This window comes from Aspergillus niger (assembly GCF_000002855.4).
Source record: "Aspergillus niger supercontig An12".
NCBI classification, from domain to species: domain Eukaryota; kingdom Fungi; phylum Ascomycota; class Eurotiomycetes; order Eurotiales; family Aspergillaceae; genus Aspergillus; species Aspergillus niger.
In genome coordinates, this window is record NT_166527.1 from 2,383,162 (window position 1) to 2,404,170 (window position 21,009).

The 21,009-nt window shown below is 50.8% G+C and overlaps 9 protein-coding genes across 9 annotated transcripts; 5 read left to right on the forward strand and 4 right to left on the reverse strand.

Annotated features, from left to right (window-relative positions):
* Positions 1-477: 477 nt before the first annotated feature.
* Positions 478-2,599, reverse strand: An12g10250 (uncharacterized protein; the record flags this gene model as incomplete). Its single annotated transcript, XM_001396034.1, has 6 exons — positions 478-1,354; positions 1,403-1,443; positions 1,489-1,724; positions 1,777-1,941; positions 1,998-2,241; positions 2,348-2,599. 6 exons carry the CDS (start codon positions 2,597-2,599, stop codon positions 478-480), a joined length of 1,815 nt encoding a protein of 604 aa, XP_001396071.1.
* Positions 2,600-3,070: 471 nt separating this feature from the next.
* Positions 3,071-3,545, reverse strand: An12g10260 (hypothetical protein; the record flags this gene model as incomplete). Its single annotated transcript, XM_059743707.1, has 3 exons — positions 3,071-3,220; positions 3,316-3,358; positions 3,451-3,545. 3 exons carry the CDS (start codon positions 3,543-3,545, stop codon positions 3,071-3,073), a joined length of 288 nt encoding a protein of 95 aa, XP_059607004.1.
* A 1,755-nt stretch (positions 3,546-5,300) lies between these two features.
* Positions 5,301-6,939, forward strand: An12g10270 (uncharacterized protein; the record flags this gene model as incomplete). Its single annotated transcript, XM_059743708.1, is given in 6 exon segments — positions 5,301-5,365; positions 5,601-5,732; positions 5,759-5,977; positions 6,163-6,371; positions 6,454-6,805; positions 6,810-6,939. Coding segments are annotated over 6 exon segments (1,107 nt in total).
* An 883-nt stretch (positions 6,940-7,822) lies between these two features.
* On the forward strand, positions 7,823-10,131 carry An12g10280 (uncharacterized protein; the record flags this gene model as incomplete). Its single annotated transcript, XM_001396037.1, has 2 exons — positions 7,823-8,474; positions 8,552-10,131. 2 exons carry the CDS (start codon positions 7,823-7,825, stop codon positions 10,129-10,131), a joined length of 2,232 nt encoding a protein of 743 aa, XP_001396074.1.
* Positions 10,132-11,096: 965 nt separating this feature from the next.
* On the forward strand, positions 11,097-13,489 carry An12g10290 (uncharacterized protein; the record flags this gene model as incomplete). Its single annotated transcript, XM_059743709.1, has 3 exons — positions 11,097-11,193; positions 11,942-12,214; positions 12,408-13,489. The coding sequence occupies 3 exons, from the start codon at positions 11,097-11,099 to the stop codon at positions 13,487-13,489; spliced, it is 1,452 nt and encodes a 483-aa protein (XP_059607006.1).
* Positions 13,490-13,895: 406 nt separating this feature from the next.
* On the reverse strand, positions 13,896-14,932 carry An12g10300 (hypothetical protein; the record flags this gene model as incomplete). The annotated part of the gene is made up of 4 exons (XM_059743710.1): positions 13,896-14,291; positions 14,361-14,475; positions 14,536-14,738; positions 14,825-14,932. 4 exons carry the CDS (start codon positions 14,930-14,932, stop codon positions 13,896-13,898), a joined length of 822 nt encoding a protein of 273 aa, XP_059607007.1.
* Positions 14,933-15,068: 136 nt separating this feature from the next.
* An12g10310 (hypothetical protein) lies at positions 15,069-15,543 on the forward strand (the record flags this gene model as incomplete). The annotated part of the gene is made up of 2 exons (XM_059743712.1): positions 15,069-15,442; positions 15,495-15,543. 2 exons carry the CDS (start codon positions 15,069-15,071, stop codon positions 15,541-15,543), a joined length of 423 nt encoding a protein of 140 aa, XP_059607008.1.
* A 2,251-nt stretch (positions 15,544-17,794) lies between these two features.
* Positions 17,795-18,814, forward strand: An12g10320 (uncharacterized protein; the record flags this gene model as incomplete). The annotated part of the gene is made up of 2 exons (XM_059743713.1): positions 17,795-17,974; positions 18,017-18,814. 2 exons carry the CDS (start codon positions 17,795-17,797, stop codon positions 18,812-18,814), a joined length of 978 nt encoding a protein of 325 aa, XP_059607009.1.
* A 1,590-nt stretch (positions 18,815-20,404) lies between these two features.
* Positions 20,405-21,007, reverse strand: An12g10330 (uncharacterized protein; the record flags this gene model as incomplete). The annotated part of the gene is made up of 1 exon (XM_001396042.3): positions 20,405-21,007. A coding segment is annotated over one exon (603 nt), but the record flags the coding sequence as incomplete, so codon positions are not given.
* Positions 21,008-21,009: the final 2 nt, after the last annotated feature.

Sequence of the window (21,009 nt, forward strand, 5' to 3'; positions counted from 1 at the left end):
ACACCATTACCTCATCAATATCCGCTTCCAATCAAGCTGCTTCGCCAGTCCCCTGGGTCTGAAAGTCAATTTGACCATTTGTTCCACAACTTCCCTGTCATTCAGCCTGGGGGTCTTTGGGGCTTCTGAGTGGCAGGGCCCATTTGCCGGAATACGGTACGAGAGAGCCGGTGCCCACGGGTGATCCCCGGTCTGTGCGATGTGCATGCCGGGGAGCTGTGACCACTTAGCATGCTCGCGATATGTTAGGGAACTCATGGTACAAAGTACATGATTTGTGTCACTAATTGCTAGAGTGTCGCATAATGGTGCTATTTCTTTTCTATCTTCTCTCTATACAGTATTCTTTGTAGAGCTTGCAAGCAAATGCTGTCAGTGCAACGCCCAGAGAATGTTCCCAACAAGATGCCCTCTTATCCACCTTTCACCGGTCGCGATTGATGAAACAAAACAAAATAGAATCATGATCCGATCAAATCAACTCCCCGGGACGAATTGACCAAAATAATGGTCCAATGCTTCCACCTCTGCTAGGCTCCCTAACCAAGCAACATGCTGATCCGGACGACAGAGGACCAGACAACCGGTTTCATCTCGTATGCCGTACCTTTCATGTGCCTGGCCACAAGCTTCGCCGTACGAGCCATCGTCAGCAAATACCCTCGAGTAGTCCCATCCCCACGTCTCATCGAATGGATGAAATATCTCTGGTAGATCCAAAAGGTTCACCGAAGTCCTCGGGCTGGAATGCACCATGATTGTCTCGAGAAGGCGACTACAGTGGTTCGACTGAGCTTTGTGCAGACATGGCAGGTGAGCCTGCTCGTTGAACTGGTTCGCAAAACTAGACAGCCGACTCTGGTTGCGAGGTTCACGCAGGTCGCCTGGGAATACGAGCAGCCTCCAGGCTCCGTTACTGGTCAACCTGCTGCTCAGCTGCATGCTGATCCCGTCGGCCTGACCCACAACTGGATGTGATGACAGGCGCATACCGATCTTGATGTTGTTTGCGACCGCTGTATCCGCCTTCTTTCCGGCGACCAACTGATTTGGACCATATGTCACGCCCACTCCCGTCATGAAATCGATGTATTGGCCACGAACGCGCTCGACTCCTTCGGTGACGCTCGTGTCTTGTTCGTATGCTTGAACTAGCTCAGTATCCAGCTTGAGCAGCTCCTCGCCAACCGGTCGCCGTTCCAGTTCATATGTATCCAGTATACTCGGTGAAGCTTCCCCTGTGATCACGGAGCATAGCTTCCACGTAAGGTTGTACGTATCCTGCATCGACACATTCAGACCCTGACCTGCCTTGGGTGAGTGGGTATGTGCCGCATCACCGGCCAGGAAGATCCTGCCATTAATCAGCGCATGTCTCGAAAGAACTAAAGAGCCCACCAACCTGTCGTGTGGCCTATACGTTTCAACTAAACGTTGACCTATCTGTCCCCAGTCAGCTATGGCCACCTGCCTCTATCGGAAACTCACCTTATAGATAGACCACCAGTCGCAGTGCTTGTAAGTCAGTTTGTAGGGCTTCATCACCTTCGCCATGGCCCCCACAATCTCATCAAGAGATACTTCCGATCGATCTTTGCCCTCCACACTCAGCCTTCCATCGCCTTTGGGATAGATGTAAAAACGGACCAGCCGATTTTCCCTAGGGGCGGTCATGATGCTGCCACGGTCTCCAGCATGTATAGCACAGGATTGGCGAATATCCGCTAAAAGCACATGTCAACCAAGCATACAGATGTACCAACTGTATAGACTCACGGAAATCAGTAATTGGAGCGATATCCACAACGCCCCAGGTGGTATCTCCAGAACACACCCGCATCGGGACCTGCAACTGCTCTCTTACCCAGCTCCTCGCACCATCACAACCGATAACATACCGAGCGCGAATGGTCTCAACCTGATCACAGTGTCCATTGGCCCCTAAAACATCATCCAAGTCAGCATGCGACCACTATCAAACCCAGGAATAACCATACCATCGAGCCCAACCCGCTTCACCCCCACAACAATCGGATACTCATCCTCCTTCAGAATCTCCAAGGTCTTCGCCTGTTTCGCATACTCTACCTCCACCCTCTTTTCCCTCTCTAACTCTAGATAATCCAGAATTATCTGCTCAATCATCCCCTGATTCAGCAAAACCATATTATACCTCGACTTATCCGTCTGAGCCGGGTCCATCTTCTGCCTCGTTATCCCGCCCGCATTCTTATCATAGCCCTACGCAGCGCCCGAATTAGTGCGGTGCTCATTTTCCCCACGAGGATCGGAATTGGAGACGAAGCTGAATGCGAAATAGTATATAAAAAATTAATAGTTTATTTACCCAGAAACACATTTCTGCATGTTGCACACCTTTCCGCACTATCGGATCAACTAGCCCGAAGCTCTCCAGGATCTCCAGTGTTCGGCTCTGTATCCCGTCCGCGTGGCCGGTCGCTGTTCGGGAAGGATGTTTGTCGATGATTCGGGTCGTCATGTTCGTGTACTGGGAGGCCCAGCAGGCCGCCATGAGGCCGGCTGGGCCGGCACCGATGATGAGGAGGTCGGTTTGGGTGGGGGAGGAGTTGGGTGCCATTGCAGGGTGTCGTGTCATGCCATTGAGGTAGGTGGGAAGAAGTATAATATGTAGATATTGAGAAGATTTGTACAGAAAATGAGATATGTAGTATGTCTCACGCTATTGCAGGTCTATCTCAGCCACATCGCGTTCCTGATGGCTTTAGATAAAGTAAAGAAGTGGCGTCACAATTGAGTTCGGGCGGCTGGTTAAGGTAACTACCACATCGAAACGTCATGGATCGTCACCGTTGCTGACACTTTATCGGAGAATTTTTTCTTGATCATAGTTACCCTTTGCTGCTCCGGTTCCTTACCCTGGCTAGGGTTTCCATTGTGGATCGCCGGATTATTGTACATGCTGTAATTGGGGTGATATAGACACTGGGCAGATGGTACTACTCAAATAGGTAATCGTATTCCCGGATTTATTTTCCACCTCGACCTGTCACATCATTGGGTGATCTCATCTAATGGATTGAACGTTAGATCATGAAGATTTCTTCTCAATGCTAATCGCATTGATAGAAGTCTTAGACTCACCAATCCCACGTCGTCCGATCGGAGTCCTGACCCTCGGGTACAAGTCACCGGTCGCATCATCAGCGATTCGAATATACATAGAAGCTGGAATGTGGCGCTAATGGAACGATAGCAAATGAGGCAAGTATAAAATAAGCACATTGACGCGACCTTTTGCGCGTCTGGGGTATCAAGATCAAGCACATCCTATACAGGATGTGCCATATCAGCTTTCCACGCCGTCACGCGAACCGCACTATGAGCCCGACGACAAGCCCGGCGATAGCCCCAATGACAATCCCACCTGCTGAATATAGCAGCGTACGGCGCCACGACCAGTTCACCCACCGTAACTCGGTGGGTAACTGATAGCCTGGGTTTACGGGCGCGTTGGATTCAAGGGTTGGTCCTTTGGCGTAGCTGTCGGGCTGAGCGGAAGTCATCGTTGTGGTTCGGAAATGTCCTGCTCAGCCAAGGTGTCAGTTCTTGATAAAGAACAGATTCTCGGGGATAATATACGCACGGCTCGGGCATGCGATCGTGTCTTTTAGTGATAACTACTTAGAATAATGTCGAGAGGGCCCTGCGTCGCCTTTGTAATCATTAAATAAACCGCCGCATCTGCACCCTTTCCGCATGACTTTATCCTTCATTCGAACGGGCCATACAAAGGTCAGTACGGGTCGGGCTGTGCTGTGCCCTGCGAACATGCTGTCTTCCTTGGCTTCTTGGCAACATCTGATTTGAGTGCCCTGCGGGGATCTTGACTTCGTCGGTGTTTTCAAACCGGAGTGTAGAGGCCCGGCTGTGGGTCATATCGAGTTTCTTAGTGGATACTAACTAGGAAGAGGATCAATCCTGATGAAAGGGCCCTGTGGAGGCTTATGGATTTGCGTTCTTATTCGCAGAGGGCAAAGATGATGTCTCGGAAGAAAAGAAGACCGGGCAGTCAAAAGAGGAGAGCAGAAGCGCTCGTTCGAGTCCATCGCCTGCTACCAAGCGTATTCATATAGACATGGACGGAATATTGCGTATGCCAAGGGGTAGTGCCCCTGCCACTTCGCAGAGGTCAACATTAAAAGTTCCTAATGCGGATGTTTGGGGGTTTGGTCGCTATCGGGGCTGATGCTGTGCTGATTCTGGAGGGCATCGCAACTGATGTTGTCAGATAGCTTCACAAGAGCTAGGTGGATATGTCGTGCTGATTATTCCGGAACTATTTCTCATACTGCATGCAGGCTTTGCAACTGTACTAACTGCACCGGTGACCTCCCAAAGAATGGGACTATTGCGGTCATCGTAACTCATAATAGTGGATCAATGTAGACGTCGCGCTTGGTTGACAATATCGTCTCCCAGGCTGCAGTACAATCGAGATAAGACTGAAAACTTGCGAATCCTCAGTTGTAGGAAAGGAATGGTATGGTAAATATATCAGTTGATGATGGGCGGACCCGGCCAAGAAGCCGCGGCGACTCGAGGAAGTTCACCCCGGCGGCTTGGTTGAACTTTGCACGTGTGGAGACTGTGGCCCGCGCTATAATATACATGGTCAAGGTAGAGTCGTAATAATTATTGTTAGATTTTGCGATCGTGACTGAGATCGTATGTCGAGGGCATCATTCGGAACTCGAACGTCGTGGTGCGGAAAACGGTGGGTTAAGATACCGAAGAAGCATCCTGTTAACAGTGCGACAGCGAAAGGTATGATATGAGATTAGCCGCTCAACACGCATAATAAAGTTGAGGAGCCTCGTGGCCGAGGCCATCGTTACGCTCGGTAATGTTGAGAACCCGAGGGCTCTTATGTTCGTAAAGTGGGTTTGGGGCAATCGCAGTAGAACTGTATCAGTAAATTGTAGCTCTGGCTATGGGCAGATGTCGCTACAGAGCTTTGCTTGGAACTATACCCATGGAGCCTGTTGAAGTAATTGCTATCACTGCGTATTCTGAGATGAACCCGGTATCTAGTTCCGACGGAACACTCGATGTGCGGAGACCAACAGGCGATATATCAACCTTATAAGCGGCTTTGTCGACTTTCTCGCACTGACACCATGCCAATCTTTGTTGGGCTGTCAGAGCATCTTGCTCATCTTATATCAAAATGAACCCGATCGGTCAGACTGAATGTGCGCAGGCGGCAATTTAGAGACACCGTCTGTCCAAGAGAGGCGCCCACAATCTCGCTCACCAAGATGTATGGGGCCCGGCGGGAGAAGACCATGGCGAACCCATGGTCCCTAAATAACTCGGATGGAATGTAAGTCTAGCCGTAAGCCATGTATAACTCGATCTGGTAGTAGGTGACAACGCTGACAGTAGTTAGTGTGATCCTTCGTCTGGCAGAAAATAGCCTTCTACAAGAAGATATTGCAGACTTTGTGTAAGCTCAGGCAAGTCCGACAGTCACTGTAAGGGCCTTTTTTTCTCTCCTTATTAGCTGATCGACTATGACGGCAGATAGCGGTTCTCCCAACTGAACACCCTACCTACAGCACTGGACCCAGAGGATCACGTCGTCTTCGACGTGCAGCAGCAGCATTCATGACTGAGGAGTTCCAGGCCCGGGAGCCCGTTACAGAAGACAATATTTTCGTCACACCTGGCTTGGCCAGTGCGATGGATGCGTTAGCTTGGTCAAAATGTGACGAAGGCGAAAGTATTTACATTCCTCAACCGCTGTACAACGGTTCAATTTCGACACTCTCAATCGAAGCAATGCGCCTGTGATTGGGGTGCCGTACGAGGGCATAGAAGGGTACTCTAACCTCGAGGACCTGTTTCACCCTGAGGTGAATGAAATAGCTCTAGAGTCTGCGTTGCGCAAAGCAGAAGACGATGGTATCACCGTTCGTGCCCTTTTGGTTTCCAAGTCAATTATGTCCCTCGTCATAGAGGTGTCTACTTACCGACGCAATGATGCCTAGCCCACATAATCCTTTAGGAAGGTACTATGTCTGATTTCCCATCCTCCTAGTTCACTGTCCTCGTACGTACTCATTTTGATTTTGATATAGCATCCTGAGACCCCGAGGGAATTCGCGCATTTTGCGGTAGACATCAACTACACTTCATCTCCGATGAAATCTATGCGAAATCAGTATTTCTGAATACGGAAATCGCGACCCCGATCTCAATCCTCTCTGCCCTGGCACTTGATCTTCGCGACATTATTGGCCCCATTCTTCTACATGTTCTGTATGGTGCAAGCAAGGACTATTGTGTCAATGGTTTACGGCTTGGATTATCCTCCACGAAGAATGAGGGTATCATAGGTGCAATGTTGAGCATTAGGTATGGGAATACTGCTTGGGTAATAAGCGAATATCCCTGACGCGGAATATTTAGCATGTCTCATGGTCGCCATGCTCGAGTACAAGGCATGGATGGACAACTTTATGTGCAAGAAAACCAGTCTCATGGTCGAGAACTACCGTATTGCCACATCCTTCTTCCGTGAACATGGCATTCGTTTTTGCGAGTGTAAGGTTTTTTGCCAACATGTTGAAGGCCTGATTGTGCACATATGTCGCAAGGAATGCCGGCTTGTTCATCTGGATAGACCTTCGCCATCTACTGCTAGGCAAGCCTATCGCACCGCAGTCAGACTACAGGCAGCTGAGGATTACGTTGCCAGACTCGCTTATATGAATGAGAATTACCGACATCTGTGCGGAGAATGGGGTTATGATTGCGCCTGGTAGCGTGTACATGCCAAAAGAGCTCGGGTGGTTCCGTATCACGTTCACTGTCGGGAAGAAAGCCTTGGAAGAAGGATTGAAGCGGCTGTTGAGACCCATCAAGGAGGCTGAAATGGGAACTTGTGGGAATTGAAGGACTATGCCGTTTGAAGTATAGTGAAGCGCATTGATTGCTATCTCGGTCCTAGACCGCACCACATTCACCAGATTCCACCAGCCTTGTCTGTGTTTAGCGTCCCACAATCCCCCTCTTGGATGGCTGCCTGTGGTGCTGTCATCTTTACTTGGCTACCTAAGTCGCACACTTTAGATGTTTGTATTTTCTCATCGTCCGTGTTATCATAATCGTGATACAGCCCAATCACCTCGGACCATCTTTGCTATTTATAGGATAGTCCGGACAGGGATTGCCTTTGTCCTCTGGCCAGAATAGTGACTTGGTCGCATTAGGGCATACTACACAGTTATACTATAGGTCAAACCCTCGCGGATGGCAGGTTCCCCTCTTTTATGCCCTTTCTTGTGCTAATCAGAGGACCGACTGGAAGATCAGGCTGAGGGCCGGGCTAAACACAGACCCACGGCGAAGGCGGGCGCAGACATGAATGGTGCAACCGGGGAATCTAGATCAAAGCGACTCCACCAGGGGAGATTAAAATCATGGACAAGCATACACAACAACCTAGCTAGCTAGTCAGCTACGTAGCTAGTTAAATGACTACTGTGTGGCACAGTCGCCCACCAGCTGAATGAGCCACGATCCCGACAGTCCCTTTACCCGAGCCTCACACCAACAAGGACCCCAACCGATCGCGAATGGCCCCCAATTCACTAAAATGAAGCCAACTCATCTTCCGGACAAAACAACAGGGATTAACTGGTCTAGCTGGTTTAAATGCCCGTCCCCATGCACCGCCCCTTAAAAAACGTTGGCCCAGGAAGCCTTTCCTCCTTCCTTCTTCCCTCCCAAGAAAAAACAAACCCCCAAAACTGCCTACATCTGACCTCAGCCAACCATGGCTGCCAGGTCGTCGGATGGGCTTCGTCTCCTGTCCGATGTCAACATCCCGGACGCAAGATTGAACGACGACTCATCCGGTGACGATAAAAGTGTAATTGATCTGCGCGATCTTGGTGGGGGGCCACGCGATTCATTTCGTAGTGACTTGACCGATACACCACCCAAAGGTGTCGATCATGGCGATCAACCTCATGCTTTGCCAGTGCCAACCAATAAACCAAGGCGTCGGTGTTCGGGTCTCTTCGTCACTCTTATCGTCCTGGGAGTATACACCACCCTCCTGTCTGGGGTCTTCTTCGTCGTCGCGTGTATCAAGCCCTTCTATGGCAGTTTGATCGGCAACAATGCCGGACTCACTGCCTCTTCCGCGTCCTTGCTGAGCGCCCTTTTAGCCAAAACAATCGAGCTCTCTTATGTCACAGTTTGTGTTGCATTCCTGGGCCAACTGTTGAGTCGACGGGCTCTCACGCATGGGTCTGAGGGTGTCAGCATCGCCGACATGACGCTGCGAACCTGGATCACGCAGCCGGGATCGCTGCTAATGCAGTGGGACGTGTTGCGCTATGTCGGCTGGACGACGCTTGGTGGGTTGACGCTGATTGTTGCTCTGGTTGCGATGCTGTATACCACCGCTGCTGAAGCGTTAGGTTGGTCACTCTGTCCCCTTGCCATTAGTATTAGTCTAATACTCACTTGCTGACCCTCTGCGCTCTACCGGCTGTAGTATCTCCAAGCTTGGTTTTAGGCCCCGTCCAACCCCGACTTCTGCAGGGAAATGTTTCCACCCAGTACTCCAACCCTTATTATTTGGAGGATGCCTGTCAGAGTCCAATCACTGCCGCCGTTGACCCGACATCCTGGAATGAGACCTGCCTGGCGATGGAGATAGCCGGCCGCTCATACCATGACTACTACCAATACCTGCAAGGTTGGGCCGAAATGCTGAAAGCCGGGAATAACACCTCGACTGCACTTGCTTATCGTCCGCAGCCACATGCCTTGTTATACGACAACACCACAGTAACGGGTCGCTGGATTGAAATTGTGAACACCACCGCCGTGTCCGAACAGCATGGTCGAGTCGTCAACAATGTTACTGCCGCCTACCCTCACGGAGGCCTCTTCGCCGCTGCTCGCAACCCCGCAAATAAGATCCAGCAGCCAGTTGATATGTCCGGCGAGGGTAAATACATTATCCAAGCCTCTCTCCCTTCACCTGCAATCAATGTGATGTGTGTCGGCATGTCTCATGACGAGCTGAAACCCCTCATCTACACCGAGTGGCCCAACCATAAGCCCTTCAACGCATCGACTTGGGCAACCGCTGCACCAACCTACTCGATCAACACGAACCGCACCGTCGTCGATGACCTTTTCGGCTTCAGCGAAGACCAAGGCGCCCCTGTCTTTCCGATTTACCCCAAAGACTACAACACCATTCTAAATCCCAAAGTTGACAACACAACCTCCATCTACATCTTAGGCAGTGCTCCTCCAGGTCACGACCCGAAGTACATCCTCTGCAGCTTGCGCGGAAAGCTTTCCGGTCGCTGCTCAGCCCGGTACCAGGTCGACCCTAGCGGCGGTGACCTGAGCTCCCGCTGCGAAGACGCGGCCGACGGGCTCCAGTACAACCGGATACATCCTAACACGTCGGAGGATCAATACCTGATGAACTGGAAAAGCGTAGGATGGGAGTGGGCCGACACGGTGACGCTCGGGTCAGGCATCATGGGTGACAACGCCAGTATCGAACGCACGCTGATGGAATTGATCCCGAGTTTCGATAATACCACCAATACCTCTTCGCTAGATCCTCGACTCCCCTCGCTCAGTGAGGCTTTGGCCGTCTTAGCGGGGAGTACCGCTCTCCTCGGCAGTCAGGATTCTCCATTCGTTCCCGATTGGAATTACGCTGAGGCCAGTCTCGCTACCCCGGTTGTGCAGGTGTTCAACGCGACGCTGCAGTCCGCGGGCTATGCGTCCGGCCGGACGAGTGACTGGCAGCAGGTGTTTTATGTGATTCTAGCTGTGGTCTTTCTGACGAACATCATGTGTCTGGGGTTCATCCTCTTCCAGGGACGCGGGCAGTTAGTGACGGATTTCACGGAACCGCCGAATCTATTTGCTTTGGCCGTTAATAGTCCGGGGACGGTGCATGCCTGGTCTGGAGCGCAGCTGGGAGCGGCAGGGACTCCGCGCTTGCGCGATCGATGGCATGTCGATATGCGCGAGGAGAGCGGACATTATTATATTCGTACCCGGGGGCAATTGCAGGACCTTGAGGATAGGGAGGCGAACTAATGGCTATGATATGATTTTCCGAGGGCGGTCGGGGCTCTTACTTTTACTGCATTGCAGGTGTTAGCGAATAGCGTTTATTGCATTAGACAGATAGTATTGTAATAATGAATGTCAGCATCAAGGTCACTGGAGAATAGCTTTATCGTATGCGATGCTCTTCATATAGAGCTGATTAATCATGCCTCTATTTGCAGATAAGAATGATACCTCTAGCACAAAGGCCTTGGCAAATAAGACAGCCAGCCAGCCAAATGATCCTTAGGAATTTCCTAAGATATGGCGGATGGCGGGTGGGTATGCAAGGGTGATTCGCGGGCTGGCTCTGCCTTTCGTATTCTCGGACAGTAACCATGAGATCGGTCCTGAGGCACCGCGGATAGATAAGAAGGTAAAATAATCGTTCGTCCGAGCCCCCGGAGCCGAACAAGAATCTTTCTAGCGATATACCGGAGATGCTACGGACAATGAATCGGGTTGTCTCCGAGATTCATGGATTGTTATGATACCCCTCTGTTGATGAGAGTGTCACGTTTGGCAGAATCCCCGTAGTTTCGGAGAGGATAATAGTCTGGGAGAAGCATCTGCTAGCAAACCCCCAAGGAGCTCAAATAGGACAATATGGAGGAGTTGTTGGATACATGTCGCGATAATGGCATTCCAATCGTCGGAATAAGATAAGGAGGACTAACACGTTGATAACGCCAATATTCGGCAACAACACGTGCATATGAGGTGCTCTGTAAATGTTTATTGATGAAATTCTGTCAAGTCATTTGCATGAGTAATCACCTGTTCGATATACTAGTTGTTCATCTAACTCATGTTCTTCATTGCTTTTGTTGTGAGTCGTAATAGACTTTAAGAAGATGTGCTGTTGAGCCAGCCCAATTCCCAGTGTAATCCTCTCATTGGTGGGCAGCTTACATGTGCCGCATATCTCTCTATCCATTCGGATTGTTTACAATATGACAATCTGCAATGCCAGCCTCCAAGTCCTGTCACACCGACAAGACCGCCACAGAAGCCCCGCAACAGTTATCTTCACTCGTAGATTGCGTCCAAGTAGCCTCTTATGATCTATTATCCAGCGAAATAGTCTGTATGTACTGGATTTAGGTATACCTCTACTTAGCTCCCCAGCGCGCAGGCGCCCGTCTCATACCTATATCATGCTTTTTTCATGGAGCAAGAGCAGCAGAACACCCAGCTCACCATGAATCGGGGAATTGATAGTTGTCCAACCCTGCATTCCACCTTTTGGGGAGATCGACAGGAAATCTGCATTCCGCCAGCCCATCCTTGTCCACCCCTTGCGTCATTCATCGCTTACCTTTACAATCCTCAGCTCAGCCTCACCTGGTCCTTCGAGATATAGTCAAGCTCCGTAGCTACAGAGCCCCCTTAAGCACCGTATATTCAGATTCTCCCAACAGCACACTCTATCCAACGCATCCACCAGCCGAGTGGTTAAATCCGGCAGCAGGATGGGCTCGCCGGAAAGCGCAATCCCCGGGCACGGGGAGCATCTCCCAGGAACCGAGATAATGCACGATGGAGAGGATCACCTCATTCATGGATCTGAAACGGGGATAGTGTGAGCAGTGCTCCTCGAGTCTAGATGTACAGCATTAGCTCACCTCCACAAGCCTCGTTCCTCAGCCATCGGAGGATCCCCACGATCCGCTGAACTGGTCGACGAAATGGAAGCGTTAGTCGCAACCACCCCGCACTCTGAACCATGCTCATCAATCATCTTCGATGATAGTCTTAGTGATCATGACCCAGCTCGTGGCCGTTTTCGTATTGACAGCATCTGCATTGTCCATGAGTCCCATGTTCCCTGCCTTTTCCGAATCCTTCGATTTGAACAACACTCAACTCCTGCTCATCACCGGCGTGTGTATCCTGTCCTTTGCCTATGCCAATTTGATCGTCGTTCCCTGTTCCAATATCTTCGGTCGTCGCCTTACATTCCTCGTTTTCTTGTCGATCAGCTTCGCCTCATATATATGGGAGGCTCTCGCCTCGTCTTATACCAGCTTTATCGTGGCCCGAGTGGTGAATGGAGCAGGGGCTGCGGCCTGTGAGACAATACCCATGCAGACTGTTGCGGATATATTCTTCTTGTACGAGCGAGGACGATGGACTGTAGCTTATTTGTCAGTGGGACTATCGAGAAACACATCAAGGCTGTTTTACTGACCAATCAAACCTAGTACCGCGGCCTCTTTTGGCTCTTTCCTGGGGCCAGTAATCTCAGGTAATATCACGCAAAGGTATGACCATGTCATTAACTATTTCATACGATAAACTTGCGCTGAGTTCGAGTGGCCGACTGACTGACCCATGGAGTACCAGATTCGGATGGCGTAGCTTCTTCTGGCTATCAATGGCCATGACCTGCTTCAACTTCATCACTATCCTCCTCTGCTCCCCAGAGACGAAGTATCACCGTGACCATGCGCCTAACCCACTGCGACATACGCCACATGCGTCTCTGACCCCAAAAGCCATGGAATCCCCCACAGACGTCAGCCCGACCGTAGATTCGAAGGAAACTTACTCAACCCAACCACTACCCCCGAAGCCCGGGACTGGATCCCCCTCTAGCGCCCAATTCAAAATATGGCGAATCCCTGACATGCGATGGAAGGCCTTCCTCCTGCGAGACCTCCTCACCCCATTCCGCATATGCCTCTACCCCATCATTTTCTGGGCTGCGGTGACAGTTTCCGGGGTCGCGAACTTCGTTCTCTTCTGGAACCTCACTGAATCCTCCGTCCTTGGGGCCCCACCCTACAATTTCAATGCGTCCGAAGTGGGATACTCCAACTTCGCCTTTCTGATCGGTTGCATAGTCGGGCTTGTCACGGAGGGACCATTATCTGACTGGGTCGCGGTGAAAGCCACGCAGCGGAATAAGGGTGTCTACGAAGCGGAAATGAGACTCTTGGCTCTTATCCCTCCCGCTGGAATACTGCTTCTGTCGGTGTTGGTTGGTGCATTTGCTATCCATGATTTATGGCCCTGGCCTGTTCTTTTGATATTTGGGTACGGACTCAGTGGCCTGGTTGTCTCAGCGATGTCTAGCATTGCAGTGGCGTATGCGATGGATTCGTATAAACCTGTCTCTGGGGAAATTATGGCCGTGGTCACAATTGTGAGGAATACTTGTGGGTTTAGTATGAGTTATTGGGTGCCGTCGTTGGCGGAGAGGAGGCTGGGGTATTTTTTGCCTGCTATGGTGCAGTTGGCTTTGACGTTTGGGCCGTTGGTTTTGGGGGTGCCGATGTACTTTCTCGGGAAGAGGTTGCGGATGTGGACGAGGAATTCGAGTGTGCATTTGTATGGGGGTTGATAGCGATGTTGTTTTGTCTAGGGTTTTTTAATCTAATATATGTTTCTCTGTCTGATTCTTGATTGGAATGCTCTGGAATCGTTATGGTGGCGTTCTGACTCGTGTTTCCCGGAAGTGATGCAATGTTCAATGAAATGTAAAACTACGTGATCCCTCAAAATACTCTGATGTATTAGACACATCCCACTGAGTTCATTATATTGCCATCCTCACTTCTGATGCAACTTGTTATTGGGTATCCCGAAAACTCCCTGTCCAGAGGGCATTACGTATGGCGGACCCAAAAATATGTGCGCTTCGGGCTATTAAGGTGAGCCCGCCATCTTCGATATATACATCAACTCATACTATATACTATGCATAGATCCTGTCAGATCCTTCTATATGCTACATGCTCTTGTTTGGTTTATTCCGGTCCATTGCGAACAAGGTGTCCGTCGCTGTCGTCGTTCAGGTCGTGATCAGCCATGGTAGTGGATAACGCTCGATCGGTCATGGTTGTAGAGAGTGTCTGATCATCCGTGCGGGAGTCCTCTACATCCACAGTCTGCATAATTATGATGCTGTCGACCGCTCGTGGAAGTCTCTTTGGGGATGACTGCGTCTGCTGCGGAGGCGTCTCTGGCTGCCTGGCCCGTCGGAGGCTGTACAATGTGGGCACGTTGGCAACCAGTGCGGAGAGAAGCTCCTCGATGGGACTCAAGATAGTCTGCAATGGAGTATCTAGCGCGCCTTGGTGGAAGGGGAACCGGAGAGCGGAGATCACCACGAGGACAATGCCGACGGAGAAGAGGCCGACGAGCTGGGCACGTCTTCGCATCGGTCAGTACGGATGAAGATTGTTGATTTCAGCGTTCTCACTCACTTGTACCAGGGACGCCGAATCTTGAGAAGCCAGTGAATTGGAAGAATAATCAGCATTACGTCTGTGACACAGTTCAGAGCGGCGTGGACGGATATGTGATATGTTGATCTGATACAAGGACCTGCGATCAAAGAAAGCACGGGTTAGGAGACATTTAGCCACTGCATGGTGAAGTACGCACCTGGGTCGGGATAGACTTGGAAGTACAGACTTAGTGGTCTGCATACGGTGAGGAAGAGAAGGAGCAACGTTATGTAGGTAATGCATAGAATGGCCCACATAACCCGAATCCATATGTATGGCCACGGAAGCACCCCCAGGAGCCGGTTGATGAAGCAGAGAACGACGGCCTTTTGACACCAAAGACTTCGTGGTCTCAGTAATCTTTATCATATAGGGGCCCGGTATGTATGTTGGATTGGGTATTCTACTTACTAAGTGAAGTAGATGATCGCGCCAGCGTAGGTGACTTTGCTGCTCATTTGGGTACGCTTGATATCGGCGCGACTCGGTGATTCGCCCGTTAAGTATGAGACGGCCACGTTACCAATCGTCCCAAAAACAAGAGTAATGTTCATGATATAGACCAGACACAGGCAGCAAAACAAGGTAATATAGTCGCTAATGACGAAGGACTGTCGTCTATAGCGGCGCATATAGAGCCGGAGGCCCATGATGCTGATTGCCAGCGTCGCAAGGAGGTACCCCACGATAATGGCGGCATCATCCCCAGAATTGCTCATTGTGAAGCCTTATGGAACAAGCCTGGGAGCCATTAACGGGGAAACGGGTACTGAACAAGGGTTTTATATTCAGGTGTTGGTCCGGGAGACCTCGAGCATCGCAGTCTGGCCCAGACAAAGAAAGTTTAAACAGGAGCTGCCTCGGAGTCCCAGCCGGATCACAGTTGACAGCTCCGATTTCAAATATATTGCAGATAGTTGCTTGATAATGCTGAGAGTCCCCGAGGGAAGATGTCGGTGGAATCTAAGGTGTTGGGTTAGACGTAGATCTAACAGTGGGTCTTTGAAGACTATCGGGGACCAGCTCATTCTTGTCGATGAAGATCCGCTTCTCGGGGACTCTTGGTAGGCTCGGTTGTGTCACTCTTGAATGTGCCATGGGACAACTAGATTCCAGCCTGGCCACGATTTCTGGGAAGCTCGATCTCAGAATGGAAAAGGAGTGACCCAGCATTTCCCCTCAACAACCCCCCTCCCCCCAGGCACGGGAGGGATCAACCTTATCCGAGGCCCATGCTCCGACCCAAATATCAACGAGCGCGTCCAAGCGCTCAATAAACTCTTCGTATCACATCAGCCAAGACAACTCAGACAAAGAAACTGATCAGCTTAGCCAGTTCGAGGACAGCCACGAGCTATAATACCTTGTCTCCAGCCAATGCATAATGCTACCCGACCATGAGTTCGTACCGAATAATAGGCCCTCCAGCACCGCTTGCATCCACCTACGCCTGAAACAGAGGGCTAAGAAGTCCAGACCTGGCTGTGTAGCCTCGTAAACGGCCAACCCCGAGGTTCAGTCTCCTCCGCGAGCTTCCGGCTTCCTTGAGTTGCGGTGTTTGGGTCGGAGAGCTAAGACGCTGTAGGCATAGAAGACGTTTGCCGCTCGGATCAATGTGATAACCCCTCATTTCCTGCAGACCAGGTGATTAAGAAGTAAATCGCAGGAAAGTTGGGTGATCATGGAATCATGTAGTATCCTTCGGCGATGGCACAGCTGTGAGTGCCGAGTCAGGGGATGGACAGCGGGAGCCGCTACTTTAGGGAAGCTGATTAAAGTCCAGGGGGTTAGTCTTGGGCTGTTTTCACCACTTTTTCCTCGGAAAGACCGCTCTTCGAGTCAGTCACATCACCAGTGGGCGAAAGTATCAACAGACCTCCACCTTCAGGGGCAGCCAGTTTCTCCTCTTTCAGGCCTTACTTTTCGCATAGCAGCAGGTTGACTTTTCCTCTTCGTCAATCGGAATCCTACCGCAATGTGGAGGAGGCCATACTGTTGATCCAAAAAGTGCAATAACGCCCCCTGTTAATTTGTCTTTATGGCTTGTTGGGGTTCCATGTAGCTGGGTGGATGAATTCTGGGAGAGCCAGCTCCTTATAATTCACTGCCGGGGCCCAAGAGTCAGCAAGCTAGTCGGTCACAAGACATCTTTCCTTTATGCGCTGGAGCCTGTCCTGCCAGCAGCCAAGGATGAAATCCTGAGTAGTAATCCTCCAGTGTCCATTCCCTCCGAGAGCATTATCACCACCGCTACTACTACCTATAATGTATACTACATTCAGTGAGCCACCAACGTCTGTCGCCCCTGCCCCACAACAGCAAATGTCAGACCATTACTAAAGCTTAGCAGACGTTTTCACTTCAGTGATATAATGCCATTATTATAATCGGGGATTTATGCGACCATGCAACGCTCGAATACGACAGCACATGCAGCCGACTTTTAAACCCAGATTTCCTGTCTAACATCAACCTGAAGATACCATTTATGCAACACAACAAGCCATAATCTTCCATGCCCTTCTCCACTCTTAGGAGCACTCCTCAATCGGAAGAGATCCTCGGATGCAAAGCATCCTGCGGCACCAGCAGGTGGCCGTTTATTGGCCTCGGATCCGAGCCCTCGGGGTGGAGGGAGACGGGACCGTGTGTGGATGCAACCTACAGCACACAATCGACCTTGTCGGACTGCTGTGGGTTGAGCGTGGGGCGGCACTCTCGCCAACTGGGAAAATTCAACCAGTGAGGCCTACGGGAGCGGAACCATGGTGTGACCCAAACCTTGGAAAGTGGAATTCGAGCGAGGACCTTGAGGACAAGTTAACCGGGGCTGCATCTCACCCATTTCGTTCGACAGCTTGATTGGCCGGCTGATAAGCGACATCCCCATCAGCCCTATAGGGCGCTCGTCGTCTAGCTCACGAGGAGATGCTGCTCAGCCCTACCGGTCTGCTTTGCGAATGATATCGCCAGCAATGTCAGCAGAAGGCTTCTTAGACATGCAGAGCTTTTACGGGATGATCCCTTGAAAGGACATCAACCGCTGAGACGATTGAGGAAGTCCGCATCCTGTCAAGAACCGAGCGAGACAAATTTGGCTAAATGGCTAGTCAGCCCTCAATGGCTGGCTATCCCTGTCAGCCTTAACTTGTCGAGATTATTGCGGCCCACAATGGAGGGCACCTGGTTCGCCATCGTCAGGCCAGGTACTCCCCAAGACACCACCCATCCCCTTCAGCTACACCCCAAGGTCCTCACTCAATATGCTATAAGATGAGCCATCTACAGCTGTTCTTCATAATGTCCTCTCCAGTCAATCCTCACTTTGATTTTCTCCTCCAACTCCTCCTCCCATCTGGTCGTCATGGCTATCTTCAACGCATCTGACGTAAACCTTCACACGGCCAGCAAAGAGGATGTGCTGTGCTACTATGCCATCTCTGAAAATGACTACAACGGTCATATGGGAGCCCGCATCTCCTCCATCTTCGTCATCCTCTTCGTCTCCACAGCCTTCACTTTCTTCCCTGTCGTGGCTAAGAGCATGCCCCGCTGGAAGATTCCTCACAACGTCTACATCTTCGCCCGTTACTTTGGTACGGGTGTCATCCTAGCCACAGCCTTTATTCATCTGCTAGATCCGGCCGTATAAGCGCATCGGACCCAAGACCTGCGTTGGCGTTTCCGGCAATTGGTCCATATACTCCTGGTGTGCGGGCATTGTACTTGCTTCCATCACTCTGATCTTCCTTCTCGATCTCGCGGCCGAGGTATACGTGGAAAACAAGTACGGCATGCACCGCGAGGAGAATGCCACGGACGCCTTTATTGCCGGTGATCCGACCAGCGCGCATGTTCACCCCAACCCCGAAGATGGTCGCATGTCGGCAGAAAAGACCTCCCCCACCGCAACCTCTGCAGAAACCTCGTCGGAACAAAGCGAACGCTCCTTCAGACAACAGATTGCCGGTTTCTTGATCCTCGAATTCGGTATCATCTTCCACTCGGTCATCATCGGGCTCAATCTTGGTGTGACCGGTTCCGAATTCGCGACCCTCTACCCCGTGTTGGTCTTCCACCAGTCCTTCGAGGGCCTGGGTATCGGTGCCCGACTCTCAGCCATCCCCTTTGGACATCGCAAGTGGCTCCCTCACCTGCTGTGTCTGGCATATGGTCTGACCACCCCGATCTCGATTGCGATCGGCCTGGGCCTGCGCACTGCCTACAACCCGGGATCGAAGACATCCTTGATCGTGCAGGGAGTGTTCAATGCCATCTCAGCAGGAGTGCTGATCTATAGCGCCCTGGTGGAACTGCTGGCCCGCGACTTTATCTTCGACCCATGCCGCACTCGTCGTCGCTCCAAGCTGTTGTACATGGTTTTCTGCACGTTGTTGGGGGCGGGCATCATGGCTTTGATCGGAAAGTGGGCGTAATTGCCTCGCACTGTGTATGACAGTAAATACCTACATGTGAAAAGATACCCTCAACTCTATATGTCTAGTAATCTGCATAATGGATACGCATAATGGATAGCCTTGTGCCTTTATTCTCATCTTTTCGTCCGTTGATGTAGTATCCCTCTTTTCCTTCTACACACACTGGTTAGATATCTGCCGGTCGCTTCAGCCAACGCTGCCTACTTTTGACATGACGGGTTGCCCTCAGACAAGTCTGCATCAGTGATTCTCAACTAGTTGACCGTCTAATTTTGAGGCACGCTTTGGTCGTCTGCTAGATTGGAGCCGACTAGCACTACAAAAGGAGACACATTTGCATTTACTCCGTCTATCCTCTCCGCATCCTTACCCTTGGCAAATACTTCCATCCCGTATGAAATTCCCGATCTTCCAAACAAGAATCCCGTTACATATGTGCTATCTTCTGCCCATATTCATCAACTTAAGTTATCTTACTGATAGATCACCGTAGATCTTCTACCCCGCGAGGCGGAAGTCAATGTGGACTACTTCATCACTGTCCACATACCCTTGGCGGAAAAGCTCTGCTGCAAGGACGTGCTCTTCAGTTGGGAGATATTCACCTTTCTTCCAGATGCACCGTACTGCCTCCAGGCCAACGTAGCCTGGGCTAATGCCGAGGCCCAAGCCGCTGCAATGTCGGGCAAGAATGGAAAATCGTTGGCAAATGGTACTCACACGTACGCTAAAACATAGCCGTTCTCTATACCGAGAGAGTTTGTGGCACGGAGCTAGTCTGAATAGGGAAGAACAAGTAATGGAAGAGGGATTAGAGTACTTCAATGCGTTGCTGTCTTGGAATATCGATGGTGTAATTTAGAACCCAAACATAGTACTGCCAAGTCTGACCGGTGGGTTGACCGCCAAAAGCGGCAGAACCTCGTCGACCTCGCGAAGAAAAAAGTACGGATATAAACGGATATAGGCGGATATATTTTTGTACAGCTCCGAAAAAATCAGTCAGCATTCTGTATGTTTTTGGACCGCCTTGGGGAAGGAGTGGCAGAATCTGGTGTCACGTGTGGGTGTGCATGTAGGCTAGTTATAACTAGTTCATGGTATTGTGTCAATGCGACCATAGTTCTCTGATCACTCGTTTTTGATACGTAGCAGCACTTTGGAATGCTATAAAATAGCCAGAGGAGAATGGCGAGCAATACTGTCTTACTATCCTCCAATGCGCTTCATGGTGGCAGTTATCTACCTACGCTTCCCCTGTGCCGGTACTGAGGTAAGACAATTTTCAAGTCTCTTGTAAGTGTCCTCATTATCACCTTCAGAACCAAACGTTTTCGTTAAGATAACAATTTTAAGAAGAATTCAGGGCATGCAGTCGTAACGTCGATCCATTATATCCATCACTTATAACTTCAGGGTATACAAAGGGTAACACGCACGCAATAGCAAAGCAACAAACAACAACTGATTAATAATTTAGCAACTGCAGTGCTCCCACCAGTTTCATCCGATCCTTCCACATTATCATCAATGGCTAGTCCCCCAATGTACCTTCCAAAGACCAGATCAGTTCATTCATCCACGTCCCTAAGCCCAAGCCGCAGCAACCACAGCCGCGGCAGCAACAGGCGCCGCCGTAATCATCGCCGCAACAGGAGCCGCCAAACCAGCAGCAGCATCAGGAGTCTTGGTAGCCGCGGGCTCCGTGAACGACTTGACACCACCCGTCACGACAAGGTAGTAGTACGAGCTAGTCGGGCTCTCATAGGTAGACTTGGTGGACGACGACGAAGCATACGTTCCGCCATTGTCACTTCCACTCATTCCCACGCTCATGGTGCAGCTCGCTGACTCTGTCCAGGACTTCAACGAGCATTCGTACGACCGCGTCACCGTGACGTCGTAGCTGGTGGACTTGTCCGACGTCGAAGCAGTGTACACCTGGCTCAGGCTGATGGTGTCGGGGCCTTGGATGATCGTGTATGCGTCCTTCATGTTGCAGTCGGTCTTGGGCGCGTCTTTCAGACAGCCCACTTTGTAGGTGGTCTTTACGGCGTTGATCCCCGCGACGCTGGCGCCGGTGCTGGTCCAGCCGCCGTATTCTAGGTAGGTCGCGGACCAGTTGGGGATGAAGTAGCCCACTGTTGTGGTGCTGTCATCGTCGGCGTGGGCACCGACGAAGAGGGTGATGG